Here is a 19,740-nt window from a genome sequence, read left to right on the forward strand (position 1 = left end):
ACGATTGTTATTTCTACAGTCCCTTCCTGGTTATGAAAACTGTAATAGAGGCTGATGGGTAATGTCGTTTTGCTGGATTTTTTATTATGATATTTTATTATGATCCACATTAGCCACTGCCAATGGGAGGGTTGGAAGTGGATAGACTGCCTCTAGTAACGGCATGGCTTCTGTACTGCATTATATTTACACACGAGACAGAGCACAAACCACCTTAACGATGAGGGGGGGGGACTTCTCACGTGCTTCGTCTTGGTTGAGATCCCAAAAGGATACACTAGAAGGGCACAGACTATATAGAACGCCCACCCTTCATGTGTGTTTTGACATCATTCGTAGCAGCCGCGTCATATACACTGCCACACGGTTAAAAACGGAATAAAACGGTACTTGTATGATCATAGGGTCAAATGTCACAGGGCCAACGGGCCAATGGACAGCTTTCAACAAGGTCACGTGACCCTCATCATAATGACTAATCATTGTTATTATAGAGTAGTTCCAACCATAAATAGGAGTGTTGTTACTCCTAGCTTCCAAATGTCTATGAGACCAACAGTCGTGTAGATCAGTCATCATTTAGATTTATAATAGTATTATCCTGGTGTTAAATATCTGTTTTCATCATCATCACAATTATCATTCTTAATAAACACATTATAGACATCACCAATGTGACCCTCATTGGAAACAGGATGAAGAGAGAGAGTGGTAATGGTGATGGTGGCAATATAGGTAGCAAGGGGGGAGGTAGTGGGGTGAGGAAGAGGGGGGGAGTTGGTGTGAGATGCGATGCGTCAATGGCTCCTGGAATAATGCATATTATTTTTGTTTCACAGTGATGGGTTCGTAATTAAAGAAATTCCTTCTTCCTTCCGCAGGCGGGATGGGACTTCCGGGAAAAGCTCTTAGACCTTAATCAGGAGAGAGACAGAGAGGCAAAGCCAGAAGCCGACGCCCGCACTCACCCCCACGTTGACGGCCACGCCTCGCCCGTACACGGCTCCCGGCCCTGCGTCAAGGGGCCCGGGAGAGAAGGACAGGCACCGGAAGGAGAGAGGAAACCGAGGGAAGAGAGAGTGGAGAAGAATTCGTAAGGGAAAAAGGAAACAACCAGAGAAAACATAAGCTACAAGTAAAAAGAGGTAAAACATTTTGGGATAGAAATGAAGTCTGAGTGCAATGACAGGGACAGAGTGTAAAAACATCCCCGAAGCTATCTGATATTAGTCAGAGTGGTGTGATTTTCAGTCTGTGTCCCATTCGTACAGACGGTTCAGACCCAGCTTGTTCTAATGATGAAAGGGGGAAGATTAGGTGAAAAGAGGAGAGGAGAGGGACAGATGATGGGAGAGATAAGACACAGAGGCAGGCGGAATGGGGGGAATGGAGGAAGGCGGAACAGAAGGATATATGAGACTGACTGGCTGGGGCTGAGTCATTGGAGGGAGACTTGCCGAGGAAACAGCAGAACGAGGGAATGAAAGAGGAGAAAGGGAGGAGATGAAGGGGCTCAATTAAGATGGCAATGCCAGAGTGTGGAAGGCGGGAGAGAGGGAGGGATAGAGGGAGAGAGAGAACACAGTGTTGGAAATCGCTCATTGGGGAGGGCTAATGCGAGACGGGAGGAGCGAGAAGGAGAGAAACGACAACTTCCTGGGGTAGCAGAACAGGACAGAACAGAGGGAGAAATGGAGGAGAAAAGCTCTTTGGCGTAATGGGGCGGCGAATAAAGAGATGGAAAGATGGAAGGAGGGATTGGGGAAGGAGGGAGGGGGATGAGGAAATCCAACACTGTGAGCAGGGAAAGGAAGAGAGATGGGGATGGGGCAATGCAGTGTGTGACTAGGTATGTGTTTGCACATTTGCACATTTGACTACTTGTGTGACTGAGTGAAGTAGAATGATCTTAGACACATGTATGGACGTCTGTGTGTGTATGCCTCATAGGAGGCTGCTGAGGGGAGTACCGCTCATAATAATGTCCGGAATGGAGCGAATGGAATGGCATCAAACACATGCAAATCATGTGTTTGATGTACTTGAGGCCATTCCACTCAGTCTTCTCCAGTTATTACAACAAGCCCGTCCTCCCCAATTCAGGTGCCACCAACCTCCTGTGGTATGCATGCATGAGTGTGTGTTTGCATGTGGCTAGCTGTGTGTAAGTATGCATGCTTAAGTATGTGTGTGTATTTGTGTGAATGCTTTAAGAGACTCACGGAAGAGCAGCATGCTGGCGTTGGAGGCTCCCAGCCTGTTGGAGGCAAAACAGGTGTAGTTGCCAAAGTGTTTGTCCGTCACGTTGGTGAAGAGAAGCAGTGAGCGCGTCTTCTCGTTCTTGATCCTCAGAGTATTATCGCTCTCTACCGGCCTGATACAGAGAGAGAGAGAGAGAAGGGAGAGAGGGAGCGAGTTGGGCGAGATAGAGTGAGAGGGTGAGACAGAGAGAGGGGGGAGGTAGATAGAGAAAGAGGGGTAGAGTGGGGGGGGGGGGGCGACAGACGGAGAGAGGGAGAGAGAGAAATAACTTTGTTTATATCTGAAAGGATGTGTTAGCAATACAGGAAAAAATCTACCTAAACTATTAAATCAAATCAAATGTTATTTGTCACAGACGCCAAATACAAAGTGTAGACCTTACCGTGAAATGCTTACTTACATTCCCCCTCCTCTCTGTCACTACCTCACCTGACAATTCTAATAGTCAAAATCTAACAGCAATTAAATCTACAATACTTTCTGGTCTGCCTCTCTCTCTCTCCCTCTCCCCCCCCATGGTATTTTGTTTATTTTTGAAAGGATTGGGTAAGTCTTACCAATACAGAGCTGAGTTTTTACCATATTACTTTTTACCATATTACTCATTACAATCCAATCCTTTGCCATCGCCATCGAGAGAGACAGAGAGAGAGAGAACATTAACTCACACCTCTTAGCAGGAAACTGTTACTATATTCTCCCCAGAGATCTCAGAAAAACACACTCCCCCTCCACTCTGTCACTACCTTACCTGACAATCCCAATAAAAAATCTAATAGTACTTAAACCTACAATACTTCCTGGTGTGCCCCATTAGACTGTGTTCTCTCTCTCTCTCTCTCTCTCTCTCTCTCTCTCTCTCTCTCTCCCACCCCCTCTCTCTCCCACCCCCTCTCTCTCTATTTTCTGTGTTCTCTCTCTCTTGACAGCAAAGGATTGGATTGCAATGAGTAATATGGTAAAAGCTCAGCTTTTTGGTTACACTTACCCAATCCTTTCAAATATAAACAAAGTGCCATGGGAGAGAGAAAAAAAAGCGAGACAGAAAAAGGGAGAGAGATAACAGTCTAATTGTCACGACTTCTGCCGAAGTTGGTGCCTCTCCTTGTTCTGGCGGCACTCGGCGGTCATCGTCACCGGCTTTCTATCACACCTGGTTCCCATCTCGTTATGATTATTTTCCCTATTTAACCCTCTGGTTCTCATGATGTTTTGTGCGTTATTGTTTTCTTGTTCGTCGTGTTAGTTGTGTATTGTCAAGATTGTTTATCCCTGCGTGGATTTTGACTTATGAGTTTTCTAGAGTAAATTATGTTATTTTACTCAGTTCGGTGTCCTGCGCTTGACTCTATCCTCACCTCCACTATACTGACACTGACACTAATGGGGCACAACAAGTATTGTAGATTTAAGTGCTGTTAAATTTTGACAATTAGAATTGTCAGATGAGGTAGTGACAGAGAGGAGGGGGAATGTGTTATTTGAGAGAGCGAGAGAGAGTGAAATACCTTTGTTTATATCTGAAAGGATGTGTTAGCAATAAAGGAAAAAAATCTACCTAACCTATCAAATGTTATTTGTCACATGCGCCAAATACAACAGGTGTAGACCTTACCGTGAAATGCTTACTTACAAGCCCTTAAGCAACAATGCAGTTTTAAGAAAATATTTACTAGGTAATTTATACATGTAGGTAGGTGTAAAGTGACTATGCATAGATAATAAACAGCAAGTAGCAGCTGTGTGTGGGGGGGGAGGGGTCAATGCAAATAGTCCTGGTAGCTATTTGATTAGTTGTTTGGCAGTCTTATGGCTAGAAGCTGTTAATGAGCCTTTTGGACCTAGACTTGGTGCTCCAGTACCACTTATTTACATTTTTTACATTTTAGTCATTTAGCAGACACTCTTATCCAGAGCGACTTACAGTAGTGAATACATACATTTCATTTTCATTTCATGCATTTTTTTTAATATATTTTTTTTGTACTGGCCCCCTGTGGGAATCAAACCCACAACCCTGGCATTGCACACACCATGCTGGCGTTGCAAACACCATGCTCTACCAACTGAGCTACAGGGAAGGTTTATCGTGCAGTAGCAGAGAGAAATGTCCATGACTTGGGTGACTGGAGTCTTTGTTAATTTTTTGGGCCTTCCTCTGACACCGCCTAGTATATAGGTCCTGGATTGCAGGAAGCTTGGCCCCAGCAGTTTTATAACAGGTGGTGATGCAACCTACATGCTGACCAGTTTAAAGGTCTTGCTCACATCTGTTACAGAGAGAGTGATCACACAGTCGTCCTGAACAGTTGGTGCTCCCATGCATGCTTCACTGTTGCTTGCCTCGATGCGAGCATAGAAGGCCCGTCTGGTAGGCTCGCTCCACATCCGACGAGCATCAGAGCCGGTGTAGTAGGATTAAATCTTTGTCCTGTATTGAAGCTTTGCCTGTTTGATGGTTCGTCTGAAGGCAAAGCGGATTCTTATAAGCGTCTGGCAGCTCTAGCCTTTAGCTCGGTGCGGATGTTGCCTGTAATCTATTCATTCTGGTTGGTATATGTACGTATGGTCACTGTGGGGTCGACATCGTCAATGCACTTATTTATGAAGCCGGTGACTGAGGTGGTATACTCCTCAATGCCATTGGATGAATCCCGGAACATATTCCAGCCTGTGCTAGCAAAACCGTCCTATTAGAGAAAAAGTGAAGGAAAAGGAGGAGGTATTTTTCTTACCTGCGGTCGTCTCTGTACCATTCAAAGGAGGCCGTGGGTACTGCCATGGCCTCACAGCGCAAAATGGCTGTTTTGCCCAGCTGGGCTGGCATGTTCTTCACGTCTGTGATCATGGGAGGGTCTGAACAAAGGAGGGAGAAGTGAGAGAAATCTTTAACATATATACACAACGATAGTGATTAAAAGTTAAGCTCAGACAAAGAAAGGCTCAGTGACCTTCAAGGTCGAGAAAGGTTGAGGTTGATAAATACATGACATATAAAATTATTAAGATACACACTACTTAGATCTTGCAACCTTTTGATTACTAGTCCAACGCTCTAACCACTAGGCTACCTGCCGCCCCTAAATATGGAATCATGTAGTAACCAAAAGAGTGTCCAAATATATTTGATATTTCAGACTCTTCAAAGTAGCCACCATTTGCCTTGATGACAGCTTTGCACACTCTTGGCATTCTCTCAACCAGCTTCATGAGGTAGTCAGGTGTGCCTTATTAAAGTTATTTTGTGGAATTTCTTTCCTCCTTAATGCGTTTGAGCCAATCAGTTGTGTTGTGACAAGGTGGGGGGGATACAGAAGATATCCTTATTTGGTAAAAGACCAAGTCCATATTATGGCAAGAACAGCAAAATAAGCAATGAGAAACGACACTCTATCATTCATTTAAGACATGAAGATCAGACAATACGGAAAATGTCAAGAACTTTGAAAGTTTCAAATGCAGTCGCAAAAACCATCAAGCGCTATGATGAAACTGGCTCACATGAGGACCGCCACAAGAATGGAAGGCCCAGAGTTACCTTTGCTGCAGAGGATATGCTCATTAGAGTTACCAGTCTCAGAAATTGCAACCCAAATAAATGCTTCACAGAATTCAAGTAACTGACACATCTCAACATCAACTGTTTAGAGAAGACTGTGTTTTAAAAAAAAATTGTATTTCACCTTTATTTAACCAGGTAGGCTAGTTGAGAACAAGTTCTCATTTACAACTGCGACCTGGCCAAGATAAAGCAAAGCTGTGCGACACAAATAACAACACAGAGTTACACATGGAATAAATAAACATACAGTCAATAATACAATAGAAAAAGTCAATATACAGTGTGTGCAAATGAGGTACGATAAGGGAGGTAAGGCAATAAATAGGCCATAGTGGTGAAATAATTACAATATAGCAATTAAACACTGGAGTGATAGATGTGCAGAAGATGAGTGTGCAAGTAGAGTTACTGGGGTGCAAAGGAGCAAAATAAATAAAATAAATAACAGTATGGGGATGAGGTAGTTGGATGGGCTATTTACTCTGACAGCTGGTTCTTAAAGTTAGTGAGGGAGATATGAGTCTCCAGCTTCAGTGATTTTTGCAGTTCGTTCCAGTCATTGGCAGCAGAGAACTGGAAGGAAAGGCAGCCATAGGAGGAATTGGCTTTGGGGGTGACGAGTGAAATATACCTGCTGAAGCGCGTGCTACGGGCGGGTGCTGCTATGGTGACCAGTGAGCTGAGATAAGGCGGTGCTTTACCTAGCAAAGACTTATAGATGACCTGGAGCCAGTGGGTTTGGCGACGAATATGAAGCGAGGGCCAGCCAACGAGAGCATACAGGTCGCAGTGGTGGGTAGTATATGGGGCTTTGGTGACAATATGGATGGCACTGTGATAGACTGCATCCAATTTGCTGAGTAGAGTGTTGGAGGCTATTTTGTAAATGGCATCGCCGAAGTCAAGGATCGGTAGGATAATCAGTTTTACGAGGGTATGTTTGGCAGCATGAGTGAAGGATGCTTTGTTGTGAAGTAGGAAGCCCATTCGAGATTTAATTTTGGATTGGAGATGCTTAATGTGAGTCTGGAAGGAGAGTTTACAGTCTAACCAGACACCCAGGTATTTGTAGTTGTCCACATATTCTAAGTCAGAACCGTCCAGAGTAGTGATGCTGGACAGGCTGGCAGGTGTGGGCAGCGATCGGTTGAAGAGCATGCATTTAGTTTTACTTGCATTTAAGAGCAGTTGGAGGCCACGGAAGGAGAGTTGTATGGCATTGAAGCTCGTCTGGAGGTTAGTTAACACAGTGTCCAAATAAGGGCCAGAAGTATACAGCATGGTGTCGTCTGCGTTGAGGTGGATCAGAGAATCACCAGCAGCAAGAGCGACATCATTGATGTATACGGAGAAAAGAGTCGGCCTGAGGATTGAACCCTGTGGCACCCCCATAGAGACTGCCAGAGGTCCGGACAACAGGCCCTCTGATTTGACACACTGAACTCTATCTGAGAAGTAGTTGGTGAACCAGGCGAGGCAGTAATTTGAGAAACCAAGGCTGTTGAGTCTGCCGATAAGAATGTGGTGACTGACAGAGTCAAAAGCCTTGGCAAGGTCAATGAATACAGCTGCACAGTATTGTCTCTTATCAATGGCGGTCAGACAATACGAAAGAGAGGTTGAACAGGCTAGTAATAGGGGTTGCAACAATTTTGGCGGATCATTTTAGAAAGAGAGGGTCCAGATTGTCTAGCCCGGCTGATTTGTAGAAGTCCAGATTTTGCAGCTCTTTCAGAACATCAGCTATCTGGATTTGGGTGAAGGAGAAATGGGGGGGCTTGGGCAAGTTGCTATCGGGGGTGCAGGGCTGTTGACCGGGGTAGGGGTAGCCAGGTGGAAAGCATGGCCAGCTGTAGAAAAATGCTTATTGAAAATCTCAATTTATCGGTGGTGACAGGGTTTCCTAGCCTCAGTGCAGTGGGCAGCTGGGAGGAGGTGCTCTTATTCTCCATGAATTTTACAGTGTCCCAGAACTTTTTGGAATTTGTGCTACAGGATGCAAAATTTCAGTTTGAAAAAGCTAGCCCTTGCTTTCCTATCTGCCTGCGTATATTGGTTCCTAACTTCCCTGAAAAGTTGCATATCGCGGGGGCTATTCGATGCTAATGCAATCAGGCCTTCATGGTCGAATTGCTGCAAAGACACCAATAATAAGAAGAGACTTGCTTTGGCCAAGAAACATGAGCAATGGACATTAGACCGGTGGAAATTTGTCTTTGGTCTGATGAGTCCAAATTGGAGGTTTTTGGTTCTGACTGCTGTCTTTGTGGGACGCGATGTGGGTGAACGGATGATCTCCGCATGTGTATTTCCCACCTTGAAACATGGAGTAGAAGGTGTTATGGTGTGGGGGTGCTTTGCTGGTGACACTGTCTGTGATTTCTTTAGAATTCAAGGCACATTTAACCAGGATGACTACAACAGCATTCTGCAGCGATACGCCATCCCATCTGGTTTGGGCTTAGTGGGACTATCATTTGTTTTTCAACAGGACAATGACCCAAAATACATCTAGGCTGTGTAAGGGCTATTTGACCAAGAAGGAGAGTGATGGAGAGCTGCATCAGATGACCTGGCTTCCACTATCCCCGACCTCAACCAAATTGAGATGGTTTGGGATGAGTCGGACCACAGAGTGAAGAAAAAGCAGCCAACAAGTGCTCAGCATATGTGGGAACTCCTTCAAGACTGTTGGAAAAGCATTCCAGGTGAAGCTGGTTGAGAGAATGCCAAGAGTGCGCAAAGCTGTCATCAAGGCAAAGGGTGGCTATATGAAGAATCTAAAATATAAAATATATTTTGATTTGTTTAACACTTTTTTAGTTACTACATGATTCCATATGTGTTCTTTCATAGTTTTGTTGTCTTCACTATTATTCTACAATGTAAACCATAGTAAAAATAAAGAAGAAGAAAAACCCTTGAATGAGTAGGTGTTCTAAAACTTTTGAGATATTGCATTCATACATATTGATACATAACTGAATCATACATATTCAGTCATATTTTACATACACTGAATAAAAATATAAATGCATCATGTAAAGTGATGGTCCCATGTTTCTTGAGCTCAAATAAAAGATCCCAGAAATGTTCCATATGCACAAAAAGCTTATTTCTCTCAAGTTTTGTGCACAAATTTGTTTACATCCCTGTTATTGAGCATATCTCCTTTGCCAAAATAATCCATCCACCTGACAGGTGTGGCATATCAAGAAGCTGATTAAACAGCACGATCATTACACATGTGCACCTCGTGCTGGGGGCAATAAAAGGCCACTCTAAAATTTGCAATGCCACAATTTGCAATGCCACAGATATCTCAAGTTTTGAGCGAGCGTGCAATTGGCATGCTGATTGCAGGAATGTCCACCAGAACTGTTGACAAATCATTGATTGTTCATTTCTCTACCATAAGTCGTTATAGAGATTTTGGTAGTATGTCCAACCGGCCTCCCAACCACAGACATGTGTATGGCGTCGAGTAGGCGAGTGGTTTGCTGATGTCAACATCGCGAACAGAGTGCCCCATGGATGCAGTGGGGTTATGGTATGGGCAGGCATAATCTACGGACAACGAATACAATTGCATTTTATCGATTGTCAATTTGAATGCACAAAAATACCACGACGAGATCCTGAGGCCCATTTTTTTTTACGGTATCTGTAACCAGTCATGTGAAATCCATAGATTAGGGCGTAATGAAGTTATTTCCATTGACTGATTTCCTCATCTGAACTGTAACTCAGTAAAATACTTTAAATTGTTGCACTTTGCATTTATATTTTTGTTCAGTATAGTATTATCGTATGGGAGGTATACTATGTGCAGGGTGTCTGTATCTGTGACTGGTTCTGTGTGTCTGTGTATGTGAGTGCATGCATGTGTTTGTGGTTTGTAGGGACACTCACAGTTGACGGTGACCTTGACCTTGCGTATGTCGGGCTGCGTCACTCCGTTGTTGGTGATGCACTCAAACTCCTCTGCCTGATGCCGCTTGATCTCTGTTATGTCCAGGAACTCCCCCTCACTCATTAGACCATCTGATTGGACAAAGGACAGGGTCAAAGGATAGAGGTCAGAGGTTATCACAGGCTGAGATGTGCGTTTGTTCAGGGTCAATTAAATCAATTAGTGTGAAAGTACCACATTTGGCCCACTAGATGTCGCTGCTGCTAATACTGCCACCACACCCTTTTATACATTTTTCTGGTCTCTTGTGTTTATTAACTTTTTAAGGTATAGGGGGCAGTATTTTCGATTTCGGATGAAAAGCGTGCCCAGATTAAACTGCCTAATACTCGGGCCCATAGTCAAATATTTGCATATTATTAGTAGATTTGGATAGACAACACTCTGAGGTTTCTAAAACTGTTTGAATGATGTCTGTGAGTATAACAGAACTCATATGGCAGGCATAAACCTGAGAAAAATCCAACCAGGAAGTGGGAAATCTGATCCTTGTAGTCTTTTCAAGTCATTGCCTATCTAACACACAGCGACTTAGGGTTCATTTTGCACTTCCTAAGGCTTCCACTAGATGTCAACAGTCTTTAGAACCTTGTTTCAGGCTTTTGCAGTGAACAGAGAGCGAACAAGAAGGCCGGGAAGTTGGTGACTCAGAAAATGACATGAGTTCATTGGCGCGTGTTCACGTGATGAGGTAGCTGTGTTCCATAACGTTTTTCAAGACATTGGAATCGTCCGGTTGGAATATTATTAAAGTTTTATGTTAAAAAGGCCCTAAAGATTGATGCTATACAACGTTTGACATGTTTCTACGAACGTAAATATAACTTTTTTTGACTTTTCGTCGTGACATTTTCGGCGCGCTTCCTACATTTGGAGTAGCTTACTGAACGCGCAAACAACAAGGAGGTATTTGGACATATATTATGGACTTTATCGAACAAAACAACATTTATTGTGGACCTGGGATTCCTGGAAGTGCCTTCTGATGAAGATCATCAAAGTTAAGTGAATATTTATAATGCTATTTATGATTTTAGATGACTCCAAAATGGCGGGTATCTGTATTGCCTGATGTATTTTTCTGAGCGCCGTACTCAGATTATTGCAAAGTGTGCTTTCCCCATGAAGCTTTTTTGAAATTTGTCACAGCGGTTGCATTAAAAAGATGTTTATCCATAATTCTTTGAATAACAGTTTAATATTTTATCAACGTTTATGATGAGTATTTTTATAAATTGTTGTGCTGATTCAGCGGCAGTTTTGGAGGCAAAATATTTTCTGAACATCACGTGCCAATGTAAAATGGGGTTTTTGGATATAAATATGAACTTTATCGAACAAAACATATATGTATTGTGTAACATTGAATCCTAGGAGTGTCATCTGACGAAGATCGTCAAAGGTTAGTGCTTAATTTTAGCTGTATTTCTGGTTTTTGTGACCCCTCTCCTGCTTGGAAAATGGCTGTGTGGTTTTTCTTGTGTTGGCACTGTCCTAACATAATCTAACTTTATGCTTTCGCCGTAAAGCCTTTTTGAAATCGGACAATGTGGTTAGATTAAGGACAAATGTATCTTTAAAATGGTGTGAAATAGTTGTATGTTTGAGAAATTTGAATTATGAGATTTTGTTGTTGTGAATTTGCCGCCCTGATATTTCACTGGCTGTGTCCCGCAGGTGGGATGCTAGCGTCCCACGTGGCCCAGAGAAGTTAAATGTGACTCGTTTCAGGAAACTACGCGTATGTCGCAAATCACTACTTCACAGGAGAGTTATTTGAATATAAACATTTATTTTTTGTCAGAAGTGCATTCTGAAACATGTGAACTTTCATGTGCATTAATAACAAACTTGTATGCCATCTGTAAATACGAATACAATTGTTAAATTACGAGCCTAGTTGGTTTAGCCATGGAAAAAGTCAGGAACCTTCCCGCTAGCCATGATTGGCTGAGATAATTCATGGGCTGGACATGCCGAGAGATGAGTTCAGATTGGTCTGCCATATAGCACGCTTCTGTCTATAACAAAGGGCTGCTCAGTATGTGTAGGTCATACTTTCTAACGCAGCTTTTAAAAATATATCACAAATAACTGCAATAGTGTTGCGCTCCCCTTTCTGCAGGACAGAGTTTTGAAATCAGTGGAATGCCCAGTGGAAGCAGAGTATGATAGCTAAGGAGATGGAGAAAATTCTAGAGTTTGATTGCAAATATGCGAAGGAAGTCGAAAAGAAACCCCTGTCTACAGTCTACAGAAAAAAGGCAAACTCGGCTCCATCATTGATTGAATCAGATGGCTCATTCATCACAAAACCCACTGATGTTGCCAACTTCTTGAAAGACTTTTCATTGGCAAGATATGCAAACTTAGGTATGACGTGCCAGCAACAAACACTGACAGTACACATCCAAGCATATCTGACCAAATTATGAAAGACAAGAATTGTACTTCTGAATTCCGTAAAGTCAGTGTAGAATTCAGAAGTACAATTCTTGTCTTTATTGTTGTCTATCAACAGTGACAAGCCACCAGGGTCTGACAATCTGGATGGAAAATTACTGAGAGGACAATAGCAGACGATATTGCCCTTCCTATTGGCCACATCTTCAATTTAAGCCTACTAGAAAGTGTGTGTCCTCGGGCCTGGAGGGAAGCTAAAGTCATTCCGCTACGCAAGAATAGTAAAGCCCCTCAAATAGCCGACCAATCAGCCTGTTACCCTTAGTAAACTTCTGGAAAAAAGGATGTTTGACCAGATACAATGCTATTTCACTGTAAACAAATTGACATCAGACTTTCAGCACACTTATAGGGAAGGACACTCAACAAGCACAGCACTTACACAAATGACTGATGATTGGCTGAGAGAAATTGATGATAAAATGATTGTGGAGGCTGTCTTGTTAGACTTCAGTGCAGCTTTTGACATTATCGATCATAGTCTGCTGCTGAAAAAACATATGTGATATGGCTTTACACCCACTGCTATAATGTGGTTACTTGTCTAACAGAACATAGTTCTGTTAGTTCTGGTTCTTTAATGGAAGACTCTCAAACATAATCCAGGTAGAATCAGGAATTCACCAGGGTAGCTGTTTAAGCCCCCTACTTTTTTCTATCTTTACTAAGACATGCCACAGGCTTTGAGTTAAGACAGTGTGTCTATGTATGCGGATGACTCAACACTATACACATCAGCTACTACAGCATCTGAAATGACTGCAACACGTAACAAAGAGCAGCAGTTAGTTTCGGGAATGGGTAGAAAGGAAAAAGTCAGTCCTAAATATTTCCAAAACTAAAAGCATTTTATATGGGACAAATCATTCACTAAACTCTAAACCTCAACTACATCTCGTAATGAATAATGTGGAAATTGAGCAAGTAGAGGTGACTAAACTGCTTGGAGTAAACTTGGATTGTAAACTGTCAAAGTCAAAACATATTGATACAACAGCAGCTAAGGCTGCTCTGCCTTCTTAACAACACTATCAAGAAGGCCCTAGTTTGTCGCACCTAGACTACTGTTCAGTAGTGTGGTCAGGTGCCACAAAGAGGGATTTAGGAAAACTGCAGTTGGCTCAGAACAGGGCAGCACGGCTGGCCCTTAAAAGTACACGGAGAGCTAACATTAATGACATGCATGTCAATCTCGCATGGCTCAAAGTGGAAGAGAGATTGACTTCATCACTACGTGTTTTTGTAAGAGGTGTTGACAAGCTGAATGTACTGAGCTGTCTGGTTAAATTACTTGCACACAGTTTGGACACCCATGCATACCCCACAAGACATGCCACCAGAGGTCTCTTCACAGTCCCAAAGTCTAGAACAGACTATGGGAGGCACACAGCACTATACAGAGCCATGACCACATGGAACACTATTCCACATCAGGTAACTAATGCAAGCAGTAGAATCAGATTTAAAAAACAGTTAAAAATACACCTTATGGAACAACGGGGACTGTGAAGAGACACACACAAAGGTACGAACACATGCATATGCATACATTGTGATATTGTTGTATGGTGGTATTAAACATTTTGTATTGTAGATATGTAGTGGTGTAATAATGTTATATGATATACTGTTTTATCATTTGTTGTATATGTAATGTAAGTGCGTTAATATGTTTGGACCCCAGGAAGTGTAAGTAATGGGGATCCCTAATACAAATACCTCTTCAAACTAAGGGCAACCATGGCATCCGTGACAGAGAGGGAGAAGCGTTCATCCATGTACATGGGTAAGAGAGTCTAGCTAGCTACCTTTTCAGATATATACAGTACCAGTCAAATGTTTGGACACACCTACTCATTCAAGGGTTTTTCCTTTATTTTTACTATTTTCTACACCGTAAAAAATTTATGAGGCACACAGCACTACACTAAATAACACATATGGAATCATGAAGTAACCAATAAAGTGTTAAACAAATTCTTAAAAGATTGCCACCCTTTGCCTTGATGACAGTTTTGCAAACTCTTGGCATTCTCTCAACCAGCTTCACCTGGAATGCTTTTCCAACAGTCTTGAAGGAGTTTCCACATATGCTGAGCACTTGTTGGCTGCTTTTCCTTCACTCTGCGGTCCAACTCATCCCAAACCATCTCAATTTGGTTGAGGTTGGGTGATTGTGGAGGCCAGGTCATCTGCTCCTTCATTGGTCAACTAGCCCTTACACAGCCTGGAGGTGTGTTGGGTCATTGTCCTGTTGAAAAACAAACGGTAGTCCCACTAAGCGCAAACCAGATTGGATGGCATACCGCTGCCGAATGCTGTTGTAGCCATGCTGGTTGAGTGTGCCTTGAATGCTAAATAAATCACTGATTGTGTCACCAGCAAAGCAACCCCACACATCCTCCCCCAGCTTTACGGTGTGAGCTACACATGCAGAGATCATCTGTTCACCTACTCTGCATCTCACAAAGACATGGCGGTTGGAACCAAAAATCTCAAATTTGGACTCATCAGACCAAAGACATTTTCCGGATTGACTGACCTTCATGTCTTAAAGTAATGATGGACTGTCATTTCTCTTTGCTTATTTGAGTTGTTCTTGCCATAATATGGAGTTGGTCTTTTACCAAATAGGGCTATCTTCTGTGTACCACCACTACCTTGTCACAACACAACTGGCTCAAACGCATTAAGAAGGAAAGAAGTTCCACAAATTAACTTTTAACAAGGCACACCTGTAAGTGTAAGTGTGTCCACGCACTAGCTAACATTACGTGTATGATCTGTGTAGTAATATTATTTGTATCTCAGAGCCATTTGCATTGCTAGTTATAGCCTAATGTTAGCTAGCTAGCTAACATTGAATATAGTTGGTTAGCTACCTGCAGGTTGATGTAGCATAGTAACATTATGAGTTGGGATTATGGTTCATTGTTTAGCTAGTTAGCTAGCTGCATGTCTAAACAAAATACTCCACTATGCAAGGTACCACATCACTGTCCGTTTACACATTCTGTATTCTGTGCATGTGACAAATAAACTTTGATTTGATATAGTGTGTGTTTTCCAGCGACGATAATGTGAAGAACAACATTACCTGCATTAAAGTCAAATTAGGATATAACGTTAGGCCAACGAGACAGTGTCCAAGTTCTAAAATTCTCTGGTAGAATGCCCTGCTTTTATTTTGTCACACTCACAACCGTAAGCTATTTTCTGTAATTAGCTTGCCGTTAACTTGTAAATAATGATGGTGTTGTAGGATTATTTTCCTGTAACTTAACTCGCTAGCTAACAAGCTAGAAATAAACGAAAACATTGTTAAGAAAGTTGCTTTAAGTTGCCTGGTTAGTAAATACATTTTTAAACTGAATGGTTTATTGGTGTTAATACACCAGTCATGCTGCTTTGGGCCACCAGGCTGCTGATATCATGAATGTGAATCCTTAAAGAGATGGGCGGGGCTAAGGCTTAAGAGGGTGTGAATGATGCTGAATGGGTGTAGACAAAGAAGAGCTCTCCAGTACGTGCACAAAAACATTCAAGGGATATTTTCTCAGAAGTGGGGTTACAAGTTTATCAACTTTCAAAGCAGCATTACTTTCCCATTGTTCCTCAACTGTAGTGTATGATATACCAGTTGCTTGCTCTGAGATTCTACTTTTATCCTATGTAAAGAACACAATTTCAAATGTTGCTACTTAACACCGAATCGAGCCGGTTGGTCACAAATGGATCACAATATTTTATTTTCAACTTTGGGTAGAAAACCAATAGCTTTTGCTCATGATGAGATGAAAAGGGTGTGGTGGCAGCAGCAGGAACAGTGGCATCAAGTGGGAAAAACTTGGTACCTTCACAATCATTTATGGTAAAGAATACAAGCGACTTCAATGGGGAATAAAACCATCAACAGATTCACAAAGGTTGAAAAAGCAATACCACAAGCAGCAGCTCCATAATACTTGTCAGACATAGAGAACTGATACTGTATACTGTTTGTTGGGGTGGGATTGGTGTCTGTGGTCTGTGGGTGACTGTTGATCATTTTATTGGATTCCTCATGTCTTACTCATTGTCAGAAATAATTATGGTCCAAATTGAATGTTAGGTACTATATTTATTGGAAATTACATGAATACTATAAATTAAAATGGCCAATTTGGGTGTAATCAATTAGCTTAATTTCTCAGAGATCAAATTATATTCCTTCCATTTGGTGCCTAATGAACACGACCCAGGTGTAGAATAAAGTTACCCTAGATGCTGATTTATGGTCAGTTTGGAGGTTTTGCCAGGTTTGGATTGGAGGAGGTAGAAGCTGATCCTAGATCTGTGTTGGGATTACTGTATGTCCATGAGCAACAGATAAGCAGATACTGAAGCTAGGGACTGAGGCTTGACACTAATGTTGCATCACTACTTCACAAATCCTCTACAGAAATAAATAGGTATTTATTTTTAAACGTTGGCCACACCAAACTCGACACTATGCAGTAAGAACAATATGGAGCTGTTATGTGGTGTTTGACAAAACTCCCTAGCACACTGACAAGCGAATTAGTCTGTCGCTCACTTTGGCACCCCTCGTTTTCCTATGGCAACGCGACGGCAAAAGTCTTTACTGAGTCAAAGAGACTGGCAGGCTAGAATATATTGGCTCTATCCATGTAAGGGAATGGATGCTCCACACAGCTAGATGTCTCTGGCAGCTTCCAAGCTCCAACACCATTAAGCTTTTCTCTAATTTTGCCCATTAAAGAAGTCAGGCTGTGGAACACGACACAACACATCATCTGTCTGCTAACAAGGAAATCCACAGCTTAAATTGCTGCTCAGTTATCAGAATAACAAATTTAAAAAAGCCAACCAGTCAGTGGACCACTGGCCTCCACACACACACACACACACACACACACACACACACACACACACACACACACACACACACACACACACACACACACACACACACACACACACACACCCCCCCACAAACACACATGTGCCTAAACCCGCGTAACAATTGACGCAAGACACACTAAACGGTAGCAATAATTCTTGTAAGAGATTAGCGCGGCGGTTCCAATTGAAGATTATACTGGAGGATTATTAGCTGCTGCTACTGAGCTGGAGATGATTATCTGCAGCTGCTGCAGTGGCGATACAGCCTGCCGCCCGCCACCCTGTAGCGAGTAGCGGCAGCGGTGGCAAGACGCGTTGGGGGTTTACAGCAATGTTATTCACTCATAACATTAGCCTAATACACTTGGCTCCCCTGTGACATCCCCCGTCGACGCTGGCTGAGCACCCAACTCTTCCCCCGGAGAAGAAGGGAAGGCAAGGGAAGGGAAAGAAGCCAGAGATCCAAATCGCTGAGACACAACCAGGGCTGCAGAAGACATATATAAAGAGACTGGCCTAATATATTATAGACGGCTTCTAGAAAGGAGGAAGAGAGAGAAAGAGACAGAGAAATACAAAAAGAAACAAAGTGAACGAGTGGTCAAAATCTAAATAAAGAGAAAGGGAAGTCCGGTCGGGGTATTCCATGTGCACTTTTGTGGCTATTTTCATTCTGTGTGATGTAATGTGTCAGTAATGTGTCAGTAAACAGCGTCCTCCCTAACCCTCCCTTCATTCCCTGCCTCCCCCTGACTTATCTCTGACCGTTCCTCCACAGGGAGGTCATATCAGGGAATCAGTCCTCCAGTGAATTCTCATTGCTCTCACAATGGCCTGTAAAACACTGCAGCTCCATCAGACGCTTACACAGACACTACTGGAGGAAGACCTCCGGCGGCCTCTGAATTTGTGATCATTTTTTAAATTTGATCTTTATTTCGCTAGGCAAGTCAGTTAAGAACAAATTCTTATTTACAATGACGGCCTACCAAAAGGCAAAAGGTCTCCTAAACAGTTTCCTATTCCCTCTTTAATGCATTACTTTGACCAGGACCCAAGAGGACTCCCCTAGGGCTCTGATTAAAAGTAGTGCACTATATAAAATAGGGGGTGCTAATATTTGTCTTGTTTCACACATGTACAAGTATGACATGGAAATGTGTTTTCTGCTTATCCCACTCCCCTGAGAGTGAGGTCATGGCCAGGGATCAGACATTATTGACAGCGACCCTGGAGCAATTAGGGTTAAGTGCCTTGTTCAAGGGCAGATTGACAGATTTTTTTCACCTAGTGGTTTAGGGATTTGAACAAGCACTCTTTTAGTTACTGGACCAATGATCTAACCGCTAGGCTACCTGCCGCCACACAGTAACTGAAAGGTTGCGTGTTTGAATCCTGAGCCGACTAGGTGAAACAAATCTGCCGATCTGCTCTTGAGCAAGGCATTGCTCCAGGGTTGCTGTCAATAATGGACGTGCCTTTCTCTTTATTTCGATTTTGACCACTCGTTCTCTTTGTCTTTTTTTGCCTCTCCGTTTCTCTCTTTCACTGTCTATTCTTGTCTTCCTCTTTCTCGCCATCTCTCTCTTTCTCTTTTCTCATTTCCTTATCTCTCTGTCTCTTCTGCTCGCTCTCTCTCTCCCTCTCTCTCTCTCTCTCTCTCTTCCTCCTTTCTAGAAGCTGTCTATAATATATTAGGCCAGTCTCTTTATATATGTCTTCTGCAGCCCTGGTTGTGTCTCAGCGATTTGGATCTATGGCTTCTTTCCCTTCCCTTGCCTTCCCTTCTTCTCCGGTGGAAGAGTTGGGTGCTCAGCCAGCGTCGACGGAGATGTGTGGGGGTGCCATTTCAGACACAGCCCTAGACTCCCACCACCAACCAAACACTTAGATTAAACCTGAGGGGAAAAGAGGAAGCCAGACGGATGGTTGAAAGGAAAGAGGTCAAAGTTTAGATATGCCCTGCAGTGAAACTGTAGTCCATTTCCCTATAGCACGTTGGCACTTTATGAGCACTGAGCAGTCAGACTCAGTCAGAGCCTTTGAGTTCTATTCCAGTGGAGTGTATCTATAGCAAAAGTGGTCTGGTTCTTTCTAGCTCTATCAGCAGTAGTCGAGCATCTGTCAGACATTGTTTGTTTGACTGAGACCATAGTGAATGGAGTCTGATGCGATGGAGTGGGTGGGCCAGAGAGCATCAATGTGGCGTGCTGTTTGGCGAGTGAGGAGTGTGTGAGTGAGGGCATTGTCTGTGTTAATATATGTATGTGTGTGTGTGTGCGTCTTGTCTAATGGATGGGATGTCCAATGATAAGAGCTTGATGTCTCAGATTTAATGGGGGTTCAGGTGATGTCTGTGAAAGAGTGTGAATGGGAGATGGAGATGGTATCAGTGAGATATAAAGTGGGCAGGAGCAGTACTAGGAGCAGTGTGTACATGTCACAGACTCACTGTGGTACACGTCTGGGTTGTATTCATTAGGCATCCATTGGAAGAATATAGACTGGGACTACCTGTTGTTTTCTGTAGCAAAACGTTTTAAAACTATTTCTGTTGCCAGCACTAATGAATAAG

The 19,740-nt window shown here is 42.8% G+C and overlaps 1 protein-coding gene across 2 annotated transcripts in view; it reads right to left on the bottom strand.

The window, feature by feature from the left end:
* Positions 1-227: 227 nt before the first annotated feature.
* Positions 228-19,740, bottom strand: part of LOC106605157 (igLON family member 5) — a 156,563-nt gene continuing 137,050 nt past the window's right edge. For both annotated transcript variants that reach the window (XM_014200521.2, XM_045718389.1), the window contains exons 5-8: positions 9,737-9,868; positions 4,998-5,118; positions 2,223-2,374; positions 228-1,012 (exon numbers count right to left, since the gene is read on the bottom strand). In XM_014200521.2, coding sequence (XP_014055996.1) covers positions 909-1,012; positions 2,223-2,374; positions 4,998-5,118; positions 9,737-9,868 — 509 coding nt within the window. In that variant the 3' untranslated portion in view covers positions 228-908. The remainder of the gene's footprint in view (positions 1,013-2,222; positions 2,375-4,997; positions 5,119-9,736; positions 9,869-19,740) is intronic.

This window comes from Salmo salar, chromosome ssa05 (genome assembly GCF_905237065.1).
Source record: "Salmo salar chromosome ssa05, Ssal_v3.1, whole genome shotgun sequence".
Taxonomy (NCBI): Eukaryota; Metazoa; Chordata; class Actinopteri; order Salmoniformes; family Salmonidae; genus Salmo; species Salmo salar.